General features: G+C 43.5%; 1 protein-coding gene across 5 annotated transcripts; it reads right to left on the reverse strand.

Moving 5' to 3' along the window:
• Window positions 1–27,782, reverse strand: rasgrp3 (RAS guanyl releasing protein 3 (calcium and DAG-regulated)). Of its 5 annotated transcripts, none has more exons than XM_028989775.1 (17): window positions 27,533–27,782; window positions 14,075–14,238; window positions 13,887–13,989; window positions 13,027–13,089; window positions 11,971–12,102; window positions 11,590–11,737; window positions 11,172–11,345; window positions 9,437–9,553; window positions 9,041–9,316; window positions 8,129–8,209; window positions 7,921–8,034; window positions 7,513–7,628; window positions 6,595–6,742; window positions 6,012–6,048; window positions 4,303–4,452; window positions 3,739–4,118; window positions 1–1,716 (listed from the first exon to the last, which is right to left on the reverse strand). In XM_028989775.1, the coding sequence occupies exons 2-17, from the start codon at window positions 14,142–14,144 to the stop codon at window positions 1,708–1,710; spliced, it is 2,118 nt and encodes a 705-aa protein (XP_028845608.1). In that variant the 5' UTR covers window positions 14,145–14,238; window positions 27,533–27,782; the 3' UTR covers window positions 1–1,707. The 5 variants fall into 5 exon arrangements, with proteins under 5 accessions (XP_028845608.1, XP_028845610.1, XP_028845609.1 ...); XM_028989777.1 differs by having other exon boundaries at window positions 27,641–27,754; XM_028989776.1 differs by lacking the exon at window positions 27,533–27,782 and adding an exon at window positions 22,153–22,416.
• Window positions 27,783–27,810: the final 28 nt, after the last annotated feature.

The following is a 27,810-nucleotide window of genomic DNA, read 5'->3' on the forward strand; positions in this document are numbered from 1 at the left end:
TTGGATACCTTGGAGCTTTCCCCACTTTCCCCATCATTTATTGATTTCTGACTATACCTTGAATATAGCTTTTTTCAACAAAATGCTAATGAAGGCTCTTTAAATTCATGATATTTGACCTGCAATAATGTTAAACAAGCTAAACAAATACATTTAGACACTCAAGTATACCAGTAATAATTATGATGATTATGACACTTTCATAAAAGCAACCAATATTATTACATTGTGCAGGAATGTAACAGAATCCCACAAAATGGAAGTGAAAGAAGCAATCTTGCTTCAAATGCTGTTTTAGTACAATGCCATTCGTGTCATTATTTACTCAACATCACCATTAAGTGACAAGTGACAATCACTTCACTTAAACATTAATGCTACATTTGAATTCACTTTCTTTTCTTGCAGACTCTACCCTGGGTCAACCAGGCACACAGCAGAGTGTTTAGAGTTCAGGAGAGACATGGTTACACCTGCACTTTAACATATCTACATCCATACCAACAAAAGCTCTACATCTCAGGCAACTGTTTTGAACTGTCCTGCTGCACATGTTCTACTTCATACAGAACTGAAAAAATGAAATGTGCTGATTCCCATTCCCCTGTATCCTGGCAGCACTATAGGACAGAAGGTCAGAACTCACTTCTGCCCAAATCTCCACGTCACTTCCACCCGGCTTCAAGTCGGCCTTCCCTGCAGATGGTCAGCCCGGATCTCTTCATCGTCTCCTCACGTACTCTGCCACGTACCCATGGTGACGGTGGAACTGTCTCACTCCCATGATTAAAACCTGGTCAGAATAACTAATGGGGGGCAGCTGGCTGCACACCTGGTGCGCAGGTGAACGAGTGGACTACATCACCGCTGCTGCTGTTTATTTTAACCAGGGGGCAAACCAGGGTTCGAGATCACCGACTGACGCAGATGTCTAAAAAAGGAGACGTCAGTACTAATCTAGGCCGTCACTTCTTCCTTACATTAATTCATAAATAAGAATCCCTTTCTAATACAGATTGTAGCTTTAGCACCGCCAAAGCAGATCTGAGAACAAAAAAAAACTTAAATAAAGTACCTTTCCTGGGATTCAGAGTTTGATGATAAACTGGCACGAGTATTATCCTCCAGTTCTGAATGTGGCTAAACTGGATTCTATAGTAAAAAAAAAACGCACCCTGTACCTGCAAATGATTCTGCCAAATATGCCGTTGCCCTTATAGTCTGCACATTGCACCCATAATTCCCTCATTTCTCTTCATGAAGGATCCTTCTGCACCTCCGCCAGCCAACTGATCCACTTCCCCCAACCAACCTTCACATAACGGTTCACACAGTTGCCCTTTATCACTTGAATATGTGTGTCTATAAATACTGTATCACTTTATAACTACATAACTCGTAAATGGTTCCTCCCCATAGTCTCCAGTCTTTATTGTACCCGGAGCAACATGCTCCTGTTCTCTCCTCAGACCTCCACTCTCAACTGTCAGTGAAGTCTCCGTGAAGTCTCTGCTCGGCTCCTCATAGCCCGGCGTAGCCTGGTCCCCGCTGGGTCGGGCTGGCAGCAGATGGGCAGCGGAACCTCTACTCCTGCTCATCGAACGGGGGCCTGAGGCATCCTAACACGTCCCCAAGCGAAGACAGCCTCCTGGAACGCAAACCTGAGGGCCTGCTGGGGCTCCTGGTGTGGCCCTCAGTGTGGGTAAGTCAGCTGTCCTGATGGAACACAACGTCAGTAAAGAGAAGGACATTTTCAGTGAAAAAGGAACACGCTACAGCCTCACACGACATCTTATCAATATAACAAGTGCAACTCCTATTTGAAATTGCATATATTTTATTCAACCATGAGTTAATGTTTTACATGAGCGCAGGTTCTACCAGAGATGGGGACTCGAGTCTAAGACTTGACTTTAGACTTGGATGTTGTGACTTGCCCCGGGGGAAGGGGGGGTTTATTACATAAAACAACTGTTACATTTATTCTGTTATTTCATCCATTTCAGTTTTTCCAGCGCGTTGCCCAACGTAATTTGAAAACTGCAGGCTGATTGACTGTCCCGCCCTGAAATACGTGCAATGTCACGCACACGTGCAGCCACAGATTTCAAATTAAAGCTGATGCCGACGGCAAGCTCAGTCAACACCATTTAAGATTTGTGGATTTTATTGCTCTCTATAAAACTTTATAGTGTATCCTGATGGATATAGTCAAATATAATAATAATAATAATAATAATAATAATGGTAAAAGAAAACAAAAATACTTAAAAAAGTTATTATGAGGAATTCAATAAAAATATTCACTAACAAGACCTCTCCTGGGCTCCGTACAAAATAACATGTAGTCGACTGCAAAAATGCGATACGGTCTAAAAAATATCGCAGCTATGCAGTTAACATAAAACAGCGGCAGTTTTTTCTCCCAACATGTAATAATTTTTTATAAATGACAATATTATGAGCGTTATCATCCAAGCTCATGAAGTGCGTGTTCGGATCAAATTTAATACTGTGTATAGTAACAGATGATATAGTATATAGTACATTTAATCTAAACACGAATGCAGTATTATCTGTAGAACGTTCAGTTATTTCAGACTTGACTTGGACTTGTCTTCTACATGAAATAGTAAAATTACTCACTTTAATGTTTTCAGTTTTTTGTGAATAAATTGTGCATTTTCTCTTTGTTGTCTCAGATGAATTTTACATCTGTGTCAAAGGTCACAGAAAGTAAACAAAACAGTTCATTCATTTAGAATATTTAGAATTGAATCAATACGATTCATGTTCTAATTTTAACAGCCCTAATTTTTAGTTGCATTTTATACAGAAACTTTACTTTTTTTGAAGTGGGCTTGTAGAAAGTAATCTTTTGGGGACAAAGCAAGAACAACTCCTGTATTTATTTTTATTTTACACTGCAGACGTGCAAATATTGCTGACGATATGCATCTTTTAATAGAAAGCAACAGTCCATTAATGTCCAGCCCGTTCTGTTTTGGAACCCCTTTCACAACGACGGTTCTTAATTTAGCTCTTAAGCTGCTAAATAGGAATAAAAACCTGCTCCACATTAAACACCATCAGTCTGAGTGCCTCGGTGCCCTCAGTGCTCCCTCTGTGGAGATAATCTCCCCTTGAATGAGATGGACAGCGCCCTGCCACAGCCGGTCACACAATATCCTTGTTTCTAAGGCAATGGGAACGAATAAATGTTTTTGCAACGAGATGCTCAGCCCAGCAGCGAGGTCTGAACTCTCATCTCACTGACGCATTTCGAAAACATAATGTGAAGTAATGTAGAAAAACTGATGGGACGCATCGTGATGTGTCGATAATCGAGGCATGATGATAATAATCTAATCGAATCGCGAGGCCAGTGAAGGTTCACACCTCTACTACCCACCATACAATACAGAGAACCGTTCAGTTACGTTGGTTCTGAGGATTTAGAAATAAGAATAGTAATAATAGTATCAGATAGAAGTATATAGTATAATGTATTGCTGTTGAAATAGCGAATAGACTCACTATAGTCATAGTCATTCAGAAATAGTCATAGTAATCACACAATACTGTGAGCCATTCTAAAGAATGAAGATGCTGGCGCTCATATTTGAATCAGACATGTGTGTTGATTTCTTGTTCATAACCTGTCCAAATGTAATAAACCGCACCTAACTCCATTAGTCTGAATGGTGAACATTGGTGACAAATGGATAGATGGATTACCTTGGAGGCATCTGTCCTCTTCAGGTGTGTGTCTACTCCGTTGTACATAGCCTCTCCCGGCTCCTCGGTCTGCTCTTGTGAGTCCCGCCGGCTTCGCGGCAGGGGTTGAGTCTCATTCTCCCAGCGGGCGAAGCCCTTGCTCTTGGAAGACTTCCGGTGGGGCCGGTACCTCATCTTGGGGAAGGTGTGGGAGCCTCCATCTCCAGGGCCCCAGCTGTGTTTGGGCCACAGCGGCTCTGTCTGGGTGGCCTGGCTGGTGGTGGCCCTCTGCAGACGCACCGAGATCCGCTGGGCTGAGCCTGTCACCAGTGTGATGGACTGAGCCTCCAGGTCCGGGCCCCCCGGGGACACGCTGGGGAACTCAAACACTTTCTCCTCATCTGTGCAGTGGAAGACATTCATTCAGATGCACAGACGATGAAAATGAAAAGAACCATTACAACCCGGTAATTAAAAATTGGTTTTGATATGCAACAAACAGTGTAGTGTGACATTGTGAGGTGGGTTCTTCATGTCTCACCATTGCACAGTTATGAGCCCTCGTGCTATATGAATCTCTGATACCTTTGCAGGTCGGTAGAGCCGGGCTGCTGGGCAGAGAGCTGTGTGACAGAGATCCGGGCGACATGTTGCCGTGGGAAATGGAACGCGGAAGTTTCCGGCAGGCCAGCACCAGCAGCTCTCTGCACTGCTTGTGACAGTTCACGCCACAGTCTGAAACACAACCCGCGGTGCATTACAAAACTGCAGCAGCACCGAACCCTAAAACCCAGTTTTATTGATTTTGCACTTTTAGTAAATGAGATTCATTTCTGAAATATGTGTAATGTACAGTACAGGCCAGAGGTATGGGACAACTATTATAAAAAAAAACATAAATAAAAAATTACAAATAAAATATTTGTTTAATATTCCTTAAGTAATAATTTCATCAGTGTGTCTTTGGAAATCATATTTGGCTATTTCAAAATTCAAGAGAGGTTTATCACTTCTCTTGAAGTGTCTTGAAATGCTGACAATGCTCACACCGACACCCTGTGCAGACAATTATAAAAATATAAAAAGATTGCACATAAATATGAAAATTATGCTAGAATGAAACTAAACTTAAATACCTTCACATTAAACAGGGACAACATCAGACAAGACGCTTTAAAGTGGCTGTGCATTGTGCAATGGGGTACGGAAATGACTGTCACAAGTATCATCAGGATATTTAAATCGCGAAAGAGACGAGACAGGGCAAACGTGCAGAATGGGCAGATGTAGTTTGAGAATAGACTTATTTGGGTGGCCTATAGTCTACAGGGTGGGCCAATTATATGGATACACCTTAATAAAATGGGAATGGTTGGTGACATTGAACACATTTTATAAGTAATCAGAAACTTTTAAATAACTCATGAAAGAATAAAGTTACATTAAAACCAAGCACACCATTGTTTTTCTTACCAATAAATTTGATCTGTCACATGACCCTCTTCCTATTGAAAAAACAAAAGTTGGATCCAAGATGGCCGACTTCAAAATGGCCACTATGAAGTGAAGTGATTGTCACATGTGATACACAGGAGCACAGCACACGGTGCACACAGTGAAATTTGTCCTCTGCATTTAACACATCACCCTGAGTGAGCAGTGGGCAGCCATGACAAGTGCCCAGGGAGCAGTGTGTGGGGACAGTGGCACAACAACAACAACAACAACAACAACATTTATTTCTTATATAGCCCAAAATCACATACAGTATGTCTCAATGGGCTTTGACAGGCCCTACAGTTGACACCCCCCACACTTGACCCTTCTGCACAAAAGGAAAAACTCCACACAAAAAAACTCTAGGAGAGAGAGGGAAGGAGTGATACAGAGAGGGACCCCCTTCCAAGGTAGAGTGAGCCTGCAAATGGTGTCAAAGGCACCTCAGTGGCACCTTGGCCGATCGGGATTTGAACTGGCAACCTTCTGATTATGGCGCTTCCTTCACGGCTAGGCCACCACTGCCACAATGGTCACCACCATCTTGAAAAGTTTGCCCCCTCACATATACTAATGTGCCACAAACAGGACATTAATATCACCAACCATTCCCATTTTATTAAGGTGTATCCATATAAATGGCCCACCCTGTATATTTAAAATTCAGTGCCAAGTGGCAACCCTGACACTGAAAATGAAGCATTATCTGTAGTTAGGCTGTATACAAAAAAGCAAGGAAGAACCCCTTCTTGACAGAAAAATGCAGTTTTACTACATTTCAGGGGAGAGGACAGTACCTTTGCACTTGTATCCTTGTTTGAGTATCCCCCACAGCTTGATAAGAAATGAAAAGACAAAACATGAGACATGAAAAAAATGAAAAATAAAAAAACATATTTTGAGAAATTGCACCTGGGACTGGATGGATAAGATCTATTTTGTTCTAATTCGGTGGGACAGGAAAGCTACTGTGTACCAAACAGGATATATCCCCACAGACACAGTTCTCCCACAGTTTTCTGAGTGTGTGTGTGTGTGTGTGCCGCATAGCTTCGATATAACGTTCCATCCTGTCCGCACCGCTCGCCGTTGTTTTCGTACTCTGCGGCCTGCCAGTATGGCCTCCAGCCCCGTCAGCGCAGTGGTGCCATATGGCCCGTCTTGCCCCGTGTGGCGAGTGCACAGCGCTTCGCCATGTCGGTGACCTCGGGCGAGTTTCGCTCTCTTTAACGTCTACGGCTGCTGCTTGTATTCTGCGCTTCGGGCCCATGCTGCATTGCTAATCACTCATTACGATCGCGAAGGCTGTGGTCCTTATAACCTCCCATTAAATGGCGGTATGTTTACACTGTGTGAAGGACCGAACAGGATAATACTCACAAAGCCAGCACAGTGTTCGCAGAACGTGGGCTTCAGGTAGGTCATTTCCTGGAAGCTGTGGATGAAGCCAGGCCCCATTTTACACTGCAGAAGCGGGTTGGCCCGCAGAAAATAAGCCATCATCTCATCCTTGCTGATCAAACCGTCCCTGCACAGAAGATGGAAGGGATGTAACGAAAAGAGAGGAGCTTCCCAGACATGTTGAAGATAAATATCAGAAATATAATTTCTCTCAGATGAACAGATGAACTGGCCAGGATCTCAGGGGCGTTCAGCACATTGTACAGTTCGCCCTTCACTGGCTGCCATAACCTTCAGCGTCCCCTCGGGCCGTAGTGACACAACCTGTGACTCAGTCGTGACACCCTCTGGGAGGCCAAGATCTCCAGACTGATATCCGTTTATATAATGAATTACATTCCCTTCTGTGCCTCGCATATTCAAATATTTTCATATTATGCTTCATGGGGTAATATTGTTACCTCATGTGGAAAATCACATGGCAGCATCATAGCTGTGGCCAAAAAAAAAATGCATTTACAATTAGCGCTACCGTCTCTATAGAAGTGTTGCTGTGGAGCATGTGATCATTTGCCATATGCTCTGTTTTCATCTTATTATACAACAATGCATCTCCAATCATTTTAAACTCCAACTCTCCACAGTCAGAGAGGTGTATAAGTGGAGGAAATCCATGACCATTGCCATCCGAATTAATTATGTGAGGAAGGTTCAATCAGCAGTGTGTAACGGCACATGATGTATAAGGGACAAAATAAATGTGTGGAAAATACATTTAGATTTGCCTCTTATCCTTATATATTTTGACCTCCACCGATGAACTCGATGACCTAACACCCAATTTCAAGAGCTAGCTTCCTAGTGGCTTAACGGCAATGTAGACACCCATGAACTCACTGGTCTTTATCCAAAACACAGAAGGAATCCAGGAAAGGGAAGTTGGCAGTGATGCTTTCAAAGTCCTCCTGGGAGATGTATCCATCGTGGTCAAGGTCGTAATTTCTAAATACAGACTGGTGTGGAAAAATAGGATGAGTTAAGAGCTTTTATCACACGGCATTCAGTGGCTTCCAGTAAATCTCTGAGTCACCATGCAACTAAATGCTGGGGCTACATGCATGGCTATAGAGCCTCTCACATGACATGGCTAGAGCCAGACTGAAGGTTGCCCTGCCACTTCTAGGTTTTTCTTTCCACCTGGTGGAATAATTTCTGCCGAATTCAGAACTCTCTCTGAGCCCTTTATCCAGTCGTGACCCTGCACGTCATACAATACAGAGGAAATCAACACTTCAGTCGTCTTACATCCACAACTTTCCTGATGTGCTTGTTCACCACAGACGGGTCGGGTTTGGTGGTCACTCCTGATGCCCAGTCCAGAGGAGCCAGGGGTTTAGTGGGGGTTGTGGGAGAGGTAGGCTATCAAGAAGACGGTATGGACACTTCAGTTTAATCCACAAAACAAGTTATGTCTGGTTTTTTTTTTTTTTTTTTTCAAAGCTAAGAAACTCACCAAGGACTTGGGGTTCCGTGGTTCTCTAAGTAAGGAGAGCTCATAGATCTCATCTTCGGTGTAATAGATATCTAAAGAGAGCTGGAAGAAATGAGAGGCAACATTTCGATCTTGTTTGTTCATGTTGGTGTACGAATTTATGAAGCTTTATTGCAGTGGTATCATATTTAATACACGCATTTCTGAGACCTATTGCATTATCATGAGATAAGAACTTTGCATGAAACTCTTTTGTATTTTATCCGATGCTTGTCTTCTACCTTTTGCACTACAACAATTCTCACGTATGTTCCATAGTCCACTATACAGTGTTTTGTGTTCAGTTACACAATTTACAGATAGAAATGTGATATTCACAACACATAATTAGACTCAGAATTCGTAAATACCTATACCTTGGCTAATTTATAGATGGCTCAAAGGAAGTTCACTTGCTTGATGGTAATTTGAGTGACATAAAGACAGATGATGAAGTGGAAGACAAGAATTGGACTCCCAATGCAGAGCGTGCTAATGTTAGTTATTGCATCAAATAAGATAAAAAAAACAGACTTGCAAATTGTTATTATTATTATTATTTTTAAAGAATTATTAAAAAAATATTATTTTTAGGTTCAGGCATTAAAAGGCTAACAATAATAACAATTGTAAAATAAATTCTAAAATAACAATAAAGATCATTTCCTATGATTAAGGCTGCAGTTGTTCTAATATAACTTTTTTTGGTTAAGTGCAATTTGGGGAAAAAATGGTCAATATCAATAAAGACATTGATATTCTAATTAGCTCAGCCTACCTAGTATATCTATCTATTCCCTATAAGCGCTTTCAATCAATTGAAATGATCGGTGCATTAATGATTGCAGCCATGGTGTCTGTGTGCAACAGTATACACTGGAAATAGCAGCATACCGTGAGAAGGTAGATCAGGTCCATGTTGGGCTCCACCTGGGACTGAGCGCTCTGCAGTGACACCAGTTCACTGAAGGTCATGTACAGCTGCTGCATCTTCACTATGTTCACCTTACTGTCTTCCACCCAGTCTGGGAAGACCACGTGCACAGCTATCAGGTCCTTCAGGTGGACACCTAGGATGGGGATCTTGAAGCCCTCGCAGTCGTTGAAGGCCTTGCGGTAGGCACAGTAGTTCCCGTTTGAGGAGACCAGCTCTGTCATCTCATTCCATATCTACACAAAGAGTGTCACAGTAATACTCAGTACTTCAGCCATCATAGCAGAAGCACTGGAAATTTCATGAAAACGCAGAGCAGAAACTGTGGGAGTGCTGTAAATAAAATCCAGCCATACCTTAGTGACCTCGGGAGAGAGGTGGAAGTGTGTCTCCTTGAGACGGGAGATGGAGCTGTGGCTCAAGCCACCAACCACTGCCATCAGTGTGTTGAAGTTCTGCAGGTGGAGCAGCTTCTGTGGGGGAAATATAAACTTTGACTAAAGAGTACAAGCAATCATTAGTACACAATTTCAAGAAATGTGTTCACCAAGATCGTAAATACATTAAAAATGGAGAACATGACCAAAACAAACAATATATTTTATGTTGCACTCTTTAGTTATCAATAATATTTTTTACATATTTTATGATGTATAAATGTGAAACGTGTCATTCTCATCACTGCATTTCATTGCACATGTCATCTGCACATGGCAAAGAATGAAGCATAAGCTTGAATTTCAAGAACCAAGGCTGAATTAGTCCAAGTGAAGATATGTAGCACATCTGAATTAAGTCCTTCAATTCCTCCAAAGGCAGGATAATTGAACTGAAAAGTGAATTACGCTCACTTTCCTTAACCGCTCAGTTCTACTCAGGGTCATGGCTCCTGGAGCCCATCCTGGGACCCTGGCCACAGTGCGGGGACTGAGAGTCTCAAATTCACCTGAGACGTGGGTGGAAACCGGAGAACCCACAGGAAACACGGGGAGAGCATTTACAATCTTCATTCTGTCTGAGGTTGTGTCCTTAACCGCCACGCCTCCCTGTGGCCCTTCCAAAAAGCGATTAGTCCAAAAACAGCTTTCCAAGTAGAATCCATTCCTTAGCCAAATCAAACATTCCTTCCAATGATGACATTTTCTGATCTCCATAATACCATTAAGGTTCCTGTTGTTCCTACTTTCTATTATGAAGTGAACCGGTGAGGGCGAGGTGCCACTCATGGTTAATGCACATTGAGTTCTTCTCTCACACAGCACGAAAACAATCATAGTCAGCGCATGACATTTACGCCACTGCCACTTGAGGGAGACCCTGGCGACTGGCACACTTCTTCTAATTAGACGAGTTTCGAGCACCTACATCCACGTTATTGTTTAATGGCTCATCCAGCAAAATATGAACAGAAGCCCATCAGAATATCAAAGCCCTGAAAATGTCATGCAGCATTCGAGCTGCTCTTATGCTGTTATGGTCCTTGGTGGGCTGGAATTCATGGGTTTAAGTGCTGTCTGTTGGGTAATCGCTGATGCTTTTGAACATACAGTAGCTATGTGTGCACTCTTTGTGCTTTAGGTGAATGAGAGTGAAAATTATGCACCAACTTTTTTATGTACCATATAGAGTAGACGATTTACGGGTGAATCACAACTACCACATCAGCATATGGGTCCAGGTCTTCTTTGTGAAAATATTTTTTTCTCTTCTGTTCCACACCGAATAACTTCTTTCTCTGATAAACAGGACTCTTTTTTTTGGTGTCACCCAGAACGCAATCTTTTATGATTCCATCTGGACCGGACCTGCTCACTGTAGTGAATTAGCCAGTTAAGTAGAAAGGAGAATTAAATTAAATCATAGTTTGCTTTGTCTCCGTTGCTCCATGGTTATTAATGGTGATTAAATGGGCTGTTAGAGGAGATTTTTGCGTTTGTTTGTGCCATTAATGGCATAATGGTGTTTTAAATGCATCCCCATTTGAATTGTTACTCCTGGAACTGTGCAGATAAATCATCTTGGCATAAATACAGAAGAGCAGAACAACATGATGCCTACAAGACATCTGCCCTCAACCAGATGTCTCCATACCTGTGCCACGTTGATGTACTTGCTGATGACCTCTGCCCGGTGCTGTGGCGTCAGCTTGCTGAGGACCATGAGCTGGACCCACTGGGAGACACCATTGAAGAGGGCGATGGAACGCTCCAGTGTGGGATTATCCACCAGACAGCCGTGAATCACGTAGCTCTGGTAGTCTGTAAACTGCAGCAAAGCTTAATTACATTTAATGTAAAAAATCTGTCATTTTCTCTGGGGAAAAGTCACAAGAGCAGTATAATTCGGATATATATTATCCAGTCCATGTCCAGTCGTCTATGTGCATTGGGATTTTTGGTTGAACTATTGGCTTAGCAAGACTGACACTGTCTAAGTAGAAGAAATTTCCCAGCAGATGCACGGTTTCCCAACTCCACACTGTTTTTTTTTTTTCCATGTGGGAACTTACTGATATCCTCCTGATTGATTTGAACTCCAAGAAGGTGAGGTGCTCCGCCAGCTCCATGGGCTCCAAGTGGTCAAACAGCAGAGAGGCCTTGCCCTTTTTGGCCTGCTTTTTCCGCTGAGTCAGCTTTCTCATCCAGTCGTAGGACGGGCTGAGGGGAAAAGAGGTGGCGCAGGTGCATTTTCAGCAGGGCAGTTATCTTCTGACCTATATTAGAATCCATTTCATCTCTTGCGAAGGTGAGGGGCCGCTGACTATTTTTAGACCTGCAATCCTCTCCAGACACCCATCTTTTTATTTTCCGCCATCAAAGTTGTGGTCTTCTTTAAGGTTTATAAGGTTTAAGTAGTGATGAACAGCGTGAGAGTGTGCGACTGCTCTCACATGGTAGAAATGTCGATGAGTTTAAAATGGTCCTCATGGCCCAGCTGCGCAGCCACATCCCTGAACTCCTCCGTCAGCCGTATCAGGCCCAGGTCGAGGTTAAACTCTGCGGGGAACTCCACGATCCAGTACCTGCAGCAGAGTGTCACACAAGGAGACCTTAGCATGTGCTCCTCAGGTCAACGCTCCATAACGTCCTAACACACAGATGTGACCACAGACTGAGTCAACATCTAAGAATAACTAAGTGAAGACAGATATCTCCATCTATATCACCGGAATACAATTAACAGTAATGTGTGTTCAGAATGCAAAAACCTTTTTATTTGAATTACAAAATGTTACATTTCACAACGAAAAAATGAAAAGTGTTTTTTGCTTCATGCACTCAAAGGTGAAAGTGGATGACAGGCATGTTTTATGCTTTCATGCTGATGCTAATATGCAAATAAGTAATACATTCATACGATCTGCAAAAAATATGAAATAAAATAAATGTAAAAAAAAAAAAAAGTATTCTGAATGCATTGCTTTTTGTAATGTACTTATATGACAGTGTGTTCAGTTTTCAGCCATCACTATTTTTTCAGGGCATTTTTCAGGAAAATACAACAGTGGTTCGGTAATAGAGCACAAACTGACAGGCATGAGATGTGTCCTGAAATAAAGATCTGGCTGCAGCTCCTAAAGCGCAGTGAGCAGGATTCACTCTGCCGCACTGTTTTACCACATTTCACCAAGACAGGAGAGAACAGAAACAACTCAGCAGAGTTTCGGTGACAAACCAAGGCCACAGCGGTGGGAAAAGCTTTTGATGTTGAAGGAGATCTTTTTTTTTCTTTTAGCAAAAACAAGACTCCTCAGGCATTTTCTATGTAAATAATGGATCACAAGATAGCTGATTCACTGCGTTCTGTAAAGCACGATGTCGTCCTCGACACGTGTCCAGTGGCCCCTCCCCCATCTCTGCTCACTTGTGATGACATCATCACTGGCCAGTCACAGTCACCCTGGCTAAGATCAAAAAGAATTATAATAAGAATTTTTTTTTGTTACCGCATTAAATAGCAGATCTTGAGTCTTGTCCTTTGGCAGTCGTCTCCCTTGCAGTCCCGATACGTGAAGCGTGTCAAGGAGAGTTTGGCACACGTGGACACACACACACACACACACACACACACACACACAATAGCCAACATGGTGATTCATAAAATTACATTCTAAAATTCGAATTCAAAATATACTAAATATTGAAAGGTTTTTGTTGTCAGGATGCTTCAAATTCCTTGTTTAACATGTTCAGCATTCGTCTCTATGTATTTAAGGAGGTCAGCCTCCATCTGCTTGTAGTTCGGATCTGTTTGTTTGTCTCAGTAAATAATTGACTTGGGCGTTCTTTGTACATGATTTCATGATTTCGTGTCACTCTGTGGAAAGTTAAATGATTTGCACACACACATAGTTCCACTGAAAAGATGCTCCACGACAACAGCTTATTCATCACAAAAACAACTCCAAGGCATCCCAGTTCTCGTATCTGGGAGGATGGAAAGTTCATTAATGGAGCTTTCTTTCCTGGAAGTGTTCAAAGAAAATCTGTGCCATGCATAACACATGATAAAAGAGCTTTAGAGATTTACACACTGCACAATTTGGCCTTTATACAACACATGTTGTCTTTTTAGTAAAGTTGAAATTGAGATATAATCAGGGACTCTTGATCTTATTTCTGATTAGAATTACACAAAAAGCCAAGCGGTTTGGAGTGCGTGTTTCAAAATAAGATGCTTTTCTATCTTATTGCATATTCTATAATATTCAATTAATTTGGTTTTGATACTGGTCCCTGATATTGCCTGTTATTTATAAGCACCACTGAGTGACAGCTAGAAGAGAGACAGAAGTTGTAAGGATATATCAGCAGCAGTTTTCCCGCCAGCTCTGTGGATGTGACATACCAGCGATGCATCAGCAGGAACGTGCGAGGAACCTGGTTGCCCTGTAACTCCCCATTGTCATCTGTAAGATGGGAAAACATGAACGTGAACCAGGGAGTCCGGCTCTTATGTGAGTTTATCCCCCAGAAAAGTCAGTATCCGCTCACCAAATGCATGGATGCAGGCTTCCAGCAGCTGGTTGAGAGGGGCGGCCTTCCCCAGCGTAGAGGAACCCATGACAGCCTCACAACAGGGACGCTCTCATTACCGTGGAGCAGGGCAGATGATCTTTTCTTCTGGAACAAATACACCGCTGGTGCTCAGCTAACACCTGCATGGCAATAAAAGTTCAAATACATTTCAAATACAAAACAATGGAAATAATCACACCATTTATTACTTAAATATTCATTGTATTACTGCAGTTTGCCTAAGAAAACCATAAATCTAGTGGACAGACTGAACAAGCCTGACCATGATGGTCAGCCAGCATAACCATTTAGACAAGGGGGTCAGCAGCCACAGACTCTGTAGGAGCATGAGACATTTTAACTTTTTAAGCTCCTTTTGGCTTCAGGGCAGAATAGGAAACTAGGCAAGTTGCAGAGTCTAACTGCAACATAGCACAAGGTAGGCCGACCATGTCTGAACGTAGAGTTTATTTTGCCATCACATTTATTAGCCATTTAGTCTAAATGTTGTTCATTTGCGGTCTGTTGATCACCAAATTTCCTAAAAGCAGCCCCAATTCACTGTGTCCAGAAAATTCCGATGCCAGAGTGACCTTGACCCTTGGCCACCAAAAGACCATTTAGGTTTGACATTAGGTTTGGTAGTAGCCTAGTGGGTAACACACTCGCCTACGAATCAGAAGACCTGGGTTCAAATCCCACTTACTACCATTGTGGCCCTGAGCAATACACTTAACCCTGAGTGTCTCCAGGGGGGGACTGTCCCTGTAACTACTGATTGTAAGTCGCTCTGGATACGGGCGTCTGGTAAATAATGTAAATGATAAAATGATAAATTATAAAAATCTAAAAAAAATAAAAAATGAAACCGAAGGATTAATAACTATAACTTTCAGAGCTGGATCTCATGAGTTTAAGTGTACCAAATCTGAAGAAATCCCCCTCAAAGCATTTTGTGAGATATCACGTTCAAATGGGATGGGATGAATTGACCGCCAAAAAAAATAATAATTCATTCATTGTCACATGGCTGGCAACAGATTGCTGGCCTCAGAGACAGACAGTGATGTCATCCTTACCCTTGCCAAACATCATTACAACCATAACACTAGAACAAGAAGTTCAAATAACTTTCCAGCAGTGGTCTACATGTAAAATGCCCCAGTCCACTCTATTCCCATCACATGTGTATCACAAATTTATCATCTGCGCTCCAAGTGCCTTTTCTCAGAAGACCCCCTGACGGTAGACATCCATTTTTAATGCTTTTTCCGACGCGCTGCTCCTCCAGCCGTCTCCGCACAGGTTGCACAACTCAGTTCTGGCCCACTGAGTTAGGCAAGCACTACCTGTACAGTGGGGGGCTTTAATGTAACACTGCGGGTACACCCTCTCCCACTTCGACAGCGGAGGGTCTAAACGCAGCCACCCTTTCTACCTGCTGTTCATCTGGTTTGGCAAAATGCCACATCCATGAGGCAGCCGCTTTAGATCTGGGACCAATGTAGAAATCATACCAGGCATATTCCAGACAAATCTTTGATATCTGTGGGCGGATTAGGAGTGTGCTGGTCTTTTCCTGGTCGTCACCCTGGTGATGCATTGACTGGATGTCACCCATGCGCTAAATTGATTAAGGTGGTACTGAGGTGGTCAATATGTGGAGCCTCAGGTCCCAAAGGACATTTGGTGCTGGTGCGTGTTGTTGTTGTTTCACAGCTGCATCTAAGTGGATTATTGTGATCTGCAACTCCAGAATTAGTCGTGCAAAGATAAGATCTTAAAAACAGGGCATTCAACGGATCCCACTGCGCCAACCATTTCGTGTCTGGCAAGTTAACATCCTGCCTCCGTGATGTTGGCCGTATGCATTATGCATGCGTCACACCAACAAAAGCATAAAAATATAAACATTGAGGTGAAAGAAACACACTCAGTCATTTAAAAGAAGTGAGTGTGTACACACACAAATCTTGTTAAAAAATTGATGTGGTGTGCAATGCATCTGAGTGAATCAGAACACATGCAACCCCATACCTGCTTATAGTTCAAAACTTTTCAAAGGTAGTCAGCAGAAAGAGCAAATTCACCATCATAGAGTCAAGTGAAAGTGATTGTTTTTGTCATCGTGAATCACTGCAGACACAACGAAATGTGTCCTCTGCTTTTAACCATCACCCTTGGTGAGCAGCGGGCAGCCATGAAAGGGGCCTCGGGAGCAGTGTGTGGGAACCTCGGTGGCACTAAGCCGGTTTGAGATTTGGACCTGCAACTTTCCGATTACAGGTCAATTAATCAATCAATCAATCTTTATTTATATAACAGTGCTCAAAACCCCAGGTGAGCAAATCAGAGGCAACAGTGGCAAGGAAAAAGCTCCCTTTAACAGGAAGAAAACTCCCTGAATGCTGGTTCATAATTTTGGATGTATTTCATTCTTGGTTCCTCTCAAGGTTTTCTTCTTTTATAGAGATAAGGTCCGTGTCAGAAGATAAAAAAAATATAATTTAATACACAAAGCAACATAGCTATGACCAATGGATGAGTTGATTAAGCCAAGGAGTGATAGTAGCTCCTTCAGTAGTCTAGCAGGTATTGGGTCGAGGATACATTTTGATGGCTGACTTGAGGAGAACAAGGCAACAAGAGAGTGTAATCGTGGCAAAGAAATCAAGTGTAGGTGCAGACTGATCCGTGAGGCCCCAGGAAGCTACATATAACTTTGCTCGTCCACAGTATTATTACTTAAGATGTCCGGTCTCATCTGATTTGTCTTATTGTCCAAGTAATCCATAAAAGTGCTGCTGTTTATTGGCAATGGTGTCAAAAAGGAATCGAGCATTGTTCTTGTTTTCTTCATTCAAAGATGATGTATGAGCAGCTCTTGCAGAGAAAAGAGCTTTTCGATATTTGATGAGAGTGATGAACACTAGTCTGAACTTGAGGAATGCCTTTTCTATTCCAATCTGCATGTGTCCTGTTTGAGTCCACTTCCTTAGAACACCACTGCTCCAATCCCATCCATCCACTCATCCACTGAAAGTATAATTATATTCCAATAAAGAGGAAATTAATAATTGAAATACGTCTAAGTGGAAATGAATGTAAAAGTGAATGTAAAAATGTAATATGTGTAAGTCAAATAAGGCACATGCATATCTGCCCCTCTCTCTTTCTAATATTTACAAAATGTTTAGGTTTAAACTATGACCAGCCTCTGTTTCACCTTCTCAGCTTCTCTCCTGTTTTGCATCTCACTTGTGAAACTAAAATGCATCAACTGATGATTGTGGCCTAGAATTACAATAAATAAAAAAAAACATTTAATAAAACTAATTGACAACATGCAAAACACTTTTATCAACCACCGAAAACAAATTTACAAGTAGCAAATCATAGGATAGGTACTATCGAACGGAAGTTTAGCTCGACCTGACCCGACCCAAGCTTGACTAAAACGTCAGAATTTGAGCCTTGGTTGGGCCAAGATTTACAGCTCTAGATGGTAGTTGCCTAGTGGGTTAGACTCTTGCCTATGAAGCAGAAGAAACCCCAGGTTCCCAGGTTCAGTCCCACGTTCAAACCCCAGTTACTCCCATTATGTCCCTGAGTGTCCCCAAGGGGAATGTCCCTGTAACTAAATCAATCAAAAGTTTCACATACTAGAGAGAAAGAAAGAAGCAATAAAAGAAAGAAACAAAGAACTTGAAATATTGAACTGTTGCGTTTTTTTGTTACTGCGACAATCACAATCTCTAATGGTATTTAGATCTGTTGCATCAGTAAACGGGAGTTAAATAAACTGTACACACTCCTTATCCTCCACTCATTCTCTGTCTGATTCCCCTCCATAAACACACAGAGCGCACAACAAAGAAGCGCAGCGGAAGCGCCCTGCCCTGCTGACACAAAAACACCACACTGGCCATTCCCAACACAGAACATGAGAATGTGAGAGCAGGAAAAGGTCAGTGCTAAAAGTTCCCATCGTTCCCAATGCCTGAGTGGAGAAAAAAAAGACTTGTTAGCTGAGACCGCAGAATCCCAACCATTTTTCTGCTACTAACTCTAATCGACAGCAAAAACCGAAGGAGATCTGGTAGCCCGAGGATCCGCACTCTGGCACGGCCTTCTGCTCCTCTCCCACCCCTGCTGTCTTGTGACAGAGTGCCCATGTGACCAAACAAGCAGGCCAAGTGGGACAAGGCCATGCAATGTGTGAAGAAGGACAGACGGGGAAGGTCAAACGTGCACAGACACGCACATGTAGCACACCCACAGCCGGACAGCCGGCCTCGGCACTGGTCAGGCCTTATAACAGGAGCAGGATGGGACAGCTGGAGCAGATGTTGCAGATGTGGACTGCAGTGCTGGAGGGAGAAACAGATGTCTGCTGAAGCCATATGTTGTGGTTAGATAGAGAGAGGAAACGGTTTTGAGAGTGTTGCTGTGTGTAGCATGGATGTGTCAGTTTGTTCTCTGGTTTCATAGATTTGAGCTGAATTCACAGAAAGGTACGGACAGACCTAGAACCTTCCGGGGTGTTGGCGGACTTGACTGGCAGCATGCTGATCCAGTTTAAGAACCAGAACCATATAAAACTGTGACAAACGGAGGCCTTTCAGGGTCTAAACCACACATTTCTAACCACTGTGTCCACAGATCTTGCATGTGTCATCCATGTCCTATAAATGCATGTTGTCTGTAGAACAAAAACATTCATAATCCAGAGAGAAGCATATGACTATTCTCGCTCTTGTGTTTACATTGGAATTTGAATATTTCAGTAGCATCGGTGCAAAGCCAGAAAAATCATCAAGAGCTTTGAAAAACATTGTGTATAATTAATGAGAAAACGATTGAATTCTGCATTTTGAGCCGAAGCAGCCAGCCAATGAATTTTTGAACAAACAATATGTTTGTTTCCCTAAATAACAGGAACTTTTCAGTGCACAATATGCGGTAAAAACATTCATACTATCAGATGTTAGAATATTTGGTACCTCATAAATTCCTGTATTAAACATTACAGCTAATAAATCATCAACAATGGGTCTAGAACCGCTAATGTTATGAATTGACCTATCAATGAAGCGACACTTTACAAAGTGATTGTTAATCATGAATTGCCTACAGGCTGACTCTAACTCTAGGCCTGTTTATGGATAACCCATAGATAAGCGCTAATCTCCAAACTGTCTCTGTCCTCTCAGTCACCCCAGTCATCAGTCGGACAGATGGGAGAGGCAGGCTTCCAAAAATAAAATACCACCTAGCCACAATGCAGTCGAAGCTATCGGCCAGTCGAAGCTATCAGTAACTGAGCCTTCGATTCTTAAAAGCATTCAAATGTCAAACATAAAGTAAATTACAATCTATTATTATTGGGTGAATTCAGAAGTATACAAAGCATCACTGTGTGGTCAAAATTGCAGGCTTCTGTACTGTTGTGCGTGAATGGGTTAAAATGTTCACAATCAATGGTCACCATCATAGCCAGCTAGCATCAATGCATCATAACCAGCTAGTATCATAACATTATTTCCAGCAAACACCATAGAACCATGACCAATTAGCATCATAGCCAGATAGCATCATAGCATAATAACTAGCTAGCATCATAACATTATATACAGCTAACATCATAGCACCAAGACCAATTAGCATTATAGCCAACTAGCATAATAACTAAATAATTAGCTAGCATCAAAGCGTCATAGCCAGCTAGCATCATAACATTATATGCAGCTAACATCATAACATCCGGAAGCAGTTACTCTGGGCCGGGGATTCGGACCGGAGTTTCACGTTAGTCCTGTGTACCTGTAGTCCATTGTTACAGGTTACATGTTCACTGTCACTGGATTTTTTCCCTGTCCTGTTCATCATGTATTAAACCCGTTTCATGACGTTGTGCGTATGCGTCCTTCTATCTTGTCATGTCTTGTCATCGTTCAAGATCACCCGCCTCGCCATGTCAAACGGACGTGACATTAGCATCATAGCCAGCTAGCATCATAATATTATATCCAGCTTACACCATAGTTTTAACAACCTTTGCGTGTGCTGATGTTATGTGTGTGTAATGCACGATGGAGAGTTAAATGTGGATCTGCATTTAAGCATTCATTGAGGGAGCAGTAAGCAGCCATGACAGTCTCCCAGGGAGCAGTGTGTGGGGATGGTGTTTTTTGCTCAGTGGCACCCTGGCGGTTCAGGATTCGAACCAACAACCTTTCGATTATGGGGCTGCTTCCTTAACCGCTAGACCACCACTGCCCCAATCCCAAACTACAAGTAGCAAGGAAAGAATCAGAAATAGTTGGTTCAGCTTCTAAAGTTCTACAAGCAGAACAGAGCCACCAAAACACATCTTTGTGTTTTTAAAGTGAAGTGATTGTCACTTGTGATACACAGCACCACAGCACACAGTGAAATTTGTCCTCTGCATTTTACCCATCACCCTGAGTGAGCAGTGGGCAGCCATGACAGGTGCCCGAGCAGTGTGTGGGGACGGTGGCACCTTGGCGGATCAGGATTCGAACCAGCAACCTTCTGATTATGGGGCCGCTTCCTTAACCGCTAGGCCATCACTGCCCCTGAGTGGGTGTTGATCTGTGTGTATAGGTGGGTGGGGTGTAATTTGCTAAAATGTGAATGAAGGCTGGAGACGATGCTCTCACAGGTACGCAGAGGAGCTGCTGCTGCAGCAGATGGGCAGAATTTCAATGAAGCAAAGCTCCTCTCATCTCAGGGCAGCGGCGACCCTGGCGGTGTACGACACCGTCTCCGGCGTCTGCCGTTGATTTCAGCCATACGCTAACTGAGGCTCAGACGGGCGCCATTTTCATCCTCTCGTCCAATGACACCGAGAGAGTGAAGCTCACATTGAAGACGCCATCCAAAGTGCTGCAGATAAAAAGCCTTGAAATTGATCGCTAGAGTTCATACTCATATGCACATTCATATACTGCACAGGCCAGAAGTCTGGGCCTGTGTTTTAGTGCATCGACTTTCACTTTGCATGCATGAAATGTCGCTCACAGAACAACTGTGAATCTAATGTGTTAAAGACAAGGAGGGTCATTTTAAATGAAACTCATACAAAATTACATCAATTCAGTTTAACTTACAGTTTATGTTGTTCTAGTTTATAATAGTTTCTTTCATAGAACTGTTAAAATAGAATCAGGCACGTTTATGTCCTGAAAAGTGTTGATCTGATAGATTCATACAAAACTAAATGCTTCAGATTATGTATTTATCACTTATTAATTATCCAACCTTTGTCACTTTTATTCATTATCTGTTAGCCCAGAATTTTTGTTTATTCGTTATCTGTAAGCCCATGATTTGACATGGGTGATTGTGTCACCTGATTGAGGAGCTCACTTTGTGCAAAGCCGCAATTATGGATGACAAAAATCACAGTTGGAATTAGAACACTCTAGTTTCAAATACATTTCTGTAAAATAATTATATTATTAATATTATGAATCAGTTTGCAGAACTTTTTTTGCACACCTAAACATTTCTATTGTCCAATTGTACTTGTCTAAATAGTCTGTATTTTGCAATCTGTTGTACAGATTACGTGCTGACAGTACTGTCAGCGCGTTAAGTCTTGTGCTGTTCTGAGTAGTTTTGTGTTCTAAATTAGTTTAGTTATGTTTTTTTTTTATAGATTAAGGTTTTAATTTTTTGACATTTTGCAGGAAATCTTTAGTTTTTTGTTTTTTTATCATTATAATAATTATCATAAAAAAACACTCCAGTCCAGATAAAATAACTGGTAGGTGGACATGGAATTAATGGAATATGGAATATCTGCATACATGTAGAGAGGAACTTTATCAGCAAACAATTAGTCTTGAGTTCCAGTGCAATGATGCTGTTAGTGCAATGATGCTGTTAGTGCAAGTCTGTCACTTTAAAGCTTTGTTAATTGTTAGAAACCCATTTTGCAGTGACAATAGAGTTGAAAATAGTTGCACTCATTAACAAAGCAATAAAAGTATCTGGTGGTTCAGCAAATATATACAATAAAATCCTACTTGACTGACGAGCTCCCATATCCCTGAGATCTCCACCGGCGTGGCCAGATCTTCGCCTCGGCCCTGGGGCATCACACTACGGCTCTCTGCTCGCTAGACGGGCCACGTCCATTCTGGCTGTGCCGGCGGCCGCTGTCACCGCGACACCTCGCTCGGGCCCGAGCCCCGGGATTGTTTGTCTAAATGGTAGGAGAGACTTCCTCCTATTCTTTCCCAACTTAGTCTTCCTGCCCCCGCCAGGACGTTTCCCTGCGCGGCCCTAAAAATAGGAGTCCACACAAGGTAAACTGGAAAAGAGCGGACAGGAAATACGCCACAATAAGTTGAGGGGAGGGGGTTTGTTGTTTTGTCCTGGTGTGTGGTGTTTGTATCTCCTTCTCTCCATCCCCCATCTTTCCTTCTCCTTCATGTACACACCCTTCTTCATTCAATTGATCAACAATTTCTGAACATTTGTTTTTGTACAATTTCAAAAATGCAATGTGATACAAGGACAGTGGGAAAAGAGGCTCGGTTGAGAGGTGGGGAGATGATGATCTGGTCATTTGTAATTCAAATAAAAAGGGTTGCCCAAATGTTGTCAAAAAATTGGTTCGTCTTCATCTTTATTTTGCCTTCGTGTCTCATGTTAAACCCACGCAGGAAGTTTGTTTTAACTTGTTCATTTTTTTTTTTTAAAGCATTAATTTTGACAGGCCTGAAAAGGATGACATGTCCACCATTTCATTTAGGTACACAGGATGTTCGTGACTGCGGGCGTTTTTTTTTTTTTTTGTTAAACCAGCTCTTTGTAGCGAGATCTTTCAGAGTGAATCACGACCCACGAGCCACTCTGATGGAGAGACGAGCGAGGCTCTCTCAGGCTAACCTTGATCGCCACGGCGGCGGGCGGGCGGCGCTTCACGCTCGTCTCCTTTTGTCAGGACCGGGCTTCCTTTCAAGCCAGTGGAAAAAAGTGGGAGACAAAAGAAGTCTGTGCTGATTCGTGTTGGTGAGGTGGAGCGTGTGTGTGTGTGTGTGTGTGGTCAGCAGCAGGCTTCACCGTCGTTTCTTGCCAACGTAATCAAACGGGCGGCCCTGTCGGACACTACATGTTCTTTCATTCAGGCCCCTCCATTGTTCCAGAGAAATGAATTATTCTGAATGTGCCATCCAAACACAAGACGCAGAAAACTTGGAGAGAAATCTGAGCAACACAACAACAACAAGCGTGGCCGGGTGACGTCAGTCCTCCTCGGAGGGAAAAACAGGGACGTGGCACACGGCTGCAGACGCACAATCAGCTCACCGTCTCCTGGCCAGACCCACAACAAGGACAGATGTGACCTCAGCAGGGCCCAGAGGAGGCCATCTGCACCACACACACACACCCTACCAACACAAAACATGTATACTTTCACATAAAGACCCACATATCTCCTCCCCTCACGCACACACACACACACTTAAATGCTGGCCTGTCCCGGCATGATGCAGCACGCATTGTTTTGTCTCTTGTAAAGTTAGAAAAAAAAAAAAAAAATCCCCCAAACATAAGCAGTGACCGCATATCCTGCCTCTCCGCCTGCCAGAGTAAAAAGAATCAACAATGGACCTCAGGCCCCGGGGGGGGACACGGTCCGGTTTTACGCTCCTCTTTACTGTCACTCTGACCAAGCAAACCTGAAAAGGACGATGGTCTTCACGGTATAACACAATACAACATAATATATTACTGAATACTGAGAATGAATTGAGCTGTGCATCATCACAAAGAGGTATAAATATGACATCATTTACAAAATGTATATTTAACATGTGAAAAATATAACAAGTGGTACTGGCTGGAAAAAAAACAACATTTTAACAGCATTAGGACAGAAATATTCACAGTAGGCGGCATTTGAATGCACATAAAAATGCCTCTTCCGTTTTCTATGGAATTAAAAAAACGACCACAGCAGCTCGCTTGCTGACTGTAGCCGGCAGAGCGAAACCACAACTCACTTCAGAGGTTAATGAGACGATAACCGAACGCGCATCACCACAACGGTCCGAGCCGAAGGTGACCCTTGGCCCCGGTTTACCGCTTTGCCTCAAGTCTCCCCCGCCGACGGCTCCTCCAGACACTTTCCTCAGATGATGGATAAGAGCTTTTCTGCCGCTACTCCGTGATGAAGTACGGCGGCGATTTACTGCCCTTTTTCTACTGTAGCGTGGCAGTCCAGCAGCGCGCAACCTCCAGCAGACCCTCATCTGGAGAGGTTGGCACATTTCATGAGGACGTATGGACAGGTCGCGAATGAGGAGGGAGAAATATATAAAAAGAGCTTACAGACCCAGCCAAACAGAAACGAGGGGACAGGTGAGCCGTCCCCCCCCGGGGGAGACCGCAAGGCCCACATTCCCCGGCTTTACACCACCTCCGGGTCTGGCCAAGAGTGTCCCAGAGTGGCCTACAGGAGCGACAGACCCCTAAACTGAGAGAAACACACACACACACACACACACACACACTATAAATAGCCCGCGAGTTTACTGGAAACAGGAGCCCTGGCGCACGACCGCTTGGCAAATAACAATCTGTGCCGCTGTGTTGGACAAAAGGAGGGTGGTGTGGTGATGGGGGGTGGGTGTGACGTGGGGAGTGATGGGAAAGGGAGATGAATTCAGGTGAGAGTGCAGTAAATCGGGGGTCCCCGGCTCCACCTCCCCATCTCCAGCCCTGCTGATCAACGCGCTTCTATTGTCCCACGAGTCCCAGGGAGCATCGGCACAGTGCAAAAAAAGCAGTTTGTGTGTGTGTGTGTGTGTGTGTGTGTGTGAGATAAGACACAAACAATGTGAATGTGCGTGAGACGGCGGCATCGCTAATGAAGGTTAATGATTGAAGGGAGGTGTTGACAGACAGCTGATCCGTCCCACGATGTGTGTGTAGGTCCGTGTGTGTGTGTGTGTCTCCATTTACGTCACAGTGAAGATAAGAGAACATGGAATTTTGGTAAAAGCTGAGGACAAAGGAAACATTTGCATTGAATAAAAAGACATGCGAGTCAGTCCAGTGCCGGTCTCACATGCTGCTACTTGGACCTGAACCTGACACCGCGAGGTGGTCCTGCTCGGTGGCCGCGGCGTAGTGGTACTTTAACCGGTTCTGACGTCCGCTCACTGCTTTTCTGTTTTCGACACCTTGATATATGTCCTAAACTTGCGCTCTGATATTGTTAAAGGAGAGAATTCAACACAATACAACAGTAGTTTGGAAATAAGCCTCCAAAAAGCATTCTGATTCCTCTCACCAGTGAGAAAATAATATAATCCGTGCACCGAGGTTACAATAGAGATATGCAAGGTCCGTCTTTTCTCCACTGTAAGTAAAATCCTCCCTTTAAAACACCACTTGAGAAAAAGAACAAAAGTATTTGCATTCAAATGTAATAAAGTACCAAAATGACCATGATTTCATTCTAATGTTCTAGTAATACTTTTGTAAGAGAACTTTTGCTTAGTCAGTTAATTTTAGGAGAAAATAATTACGACATTCGGTGAATTGTCTGTTGAATAAAGGGTTTGAGAACAGGCAAAGTTTAACTACAAACCTCGCCATGTCGGAATATTGTACTGTACTATAATCGCAACTGGTGTTTGTATAAAAGGTATAAGAAAGATGTATAGGTGATGTCAGTGTTCACCTGCTAATAATGAAGCTTTATATGCTGTACCACAGGACATAATAGTTCTCAACTAGACAAATAACTACACTACTGTTAATATGGCTTATTATATGTGTATGGATGATCATGTCAGTGAAAGAGTGAAAGTGAAGCGATTGTCATGTGTCCTCTGTATTTATCCGTCACCCTTGGTGAGCAGTGGACAGCCATGACAGGCGCCCGGGGAGCAGTGTGTGGGGACGGTGCCTTGATCAAGGGGACCTCAGTGGCACCTTGGCACCGGCACCAGCAACCTTCTGATTACAGGTCAGTTTCCTTACCCTCTGTGTTGTTTACATTTACATTACATTTACATCATTTATCAGACGCCCTTATCCAGAGCGACTTACAATCAGTAGTTACAGGGACAGTCTCCCTGGAGACACTCAGGGTTAAGTGTCTTGCTCAGGGACACAATGGTAGTAAGTGGGATTCGAACCCGGGTCTTCTGGTTCATAGGCGAGTGTGTTACCCACTAGGCTACTACCACCCTGTATTTGTTATTTTAATAACTCTGGGGACAGTGGTGGCCTAGCGGTTAAGGAAGCGGCCCCGTAATCAGAAGGTTGCCGGTTCGAATCCCGTATCCGCCAAGGTGCCACTGAGGTGCCACTGAGCAAAGCACCGTCCCCACACACTGCTCCCTGGGCGCCTGTCATGGCTGCCCACTGCTCACCAAGGGTGGTGGTTAAAAGCAGAGGACACATTTTGTTGTGTCACCATGTGCTGTGCTGCAGTGTTTCACAATGACAATCACTTCATTTTCACACTGAAATCTATTATCGTGCATCACCAGCCATTTCCTTGTAAAGACAGGTCTCTGTGTGTATGGACTGGTCACTCATCAGACAACATAGTCCTTTATTAGTCCCACACTTGGGTATTTTATCTCCCTATCGGGGAATCCAAACCCGGTCTCCTGTGTGACAGGCACTATACTCATCATCACTATGGTAACGAGGAAATAATACTAGTGAGGTGCAGCATACAACCGCGTCTAAGTTAAAATAATGACAACGCATCACCAGAGAGGGAATGGAAGCTCAGAAAGCCACATCCATGTTTGGAGGGAGCACGTGAGGAGTCATCAGGAGATTCCAAGAAGAGCATAATGCCTGCTCACATCATGGCTGCCCTCTCAATACCGTATAGACGCACGCATTACACTACACTATTAAAAGCTGGTGCTGGTCGTGGGGCGGGGGGGGTGTTTGCCCAGTCGGCTTTATTCGGAGGGCCTGAGTGACCTTGGGCCACGCCGGCCACGGCGGCCCCTGTGACCGTTACACGCCGAACAGCCCTGAGCGTGGCTGCAGGTCCACGGGCCCAGAAATAAAAGCTCAGAGCTTCAGCTTTCTCTCCTTCCTCCAGCACGCAGGTGAGCAATGCGAGCGTATTCGTATTCCTCCACTTTGTCTTCACCCAAGTTCACTGCGCGCACACACAGAGCAAAATGCTGAGATTGCACACTGCCAGGCGAGACCCCCAGTCTGCTGCACCTCCCAAAATGACCCTCGTCAAGCCACCAGCGCAGAAGTGCGTCTTTGAGTCACTCTGGAGAAGAAGCGCTGATGGCAACACACGTCCACTCACGCACACGCCACACTGAGCGCCGCCGCTGGACGTTCTTCAGAAAAAGATGACCATGAAGTACCATTAAAGACGTGGAGATTATAGGAGCATCTTACCTTCGCTCAACTCAGTCCAGGTGCTTCTCGTACAGCCGGGTTCGGACTGAGTCCATGGCGAGGAATCCGGAGGTGTGTGTGTGTGTGTGTGTGTGTGGGTTCACTCACCGCAATGAGACTGAGAGCAGCACGAAAAACAAGCCCATAGAACAAGAGCACAGTAGGAGAGCATGTGATTATGACCCTGTGTGTACTCTGTGTTCTCTCTCTCTGTCGCTCGCTCGCACACTCTCTCTCACACACACTCTCTCACCCCCCGACCAGTGGCGCTGGTTGCT

Source organism: Denticeps clupeoides, chromosome 8 (assembly GCF_900700375.1).
Source record: "Denticeps clupeoides chromosome 8, fDenClu1.1, whole genome shotgun sequence".
NCBI classification, from domain to species: Eukaryota; Metazoa; Chordata; class Actinopteri; order Clupeiformes; family Denticipitidae; genus Denticeps; species Denticeps clupeoides.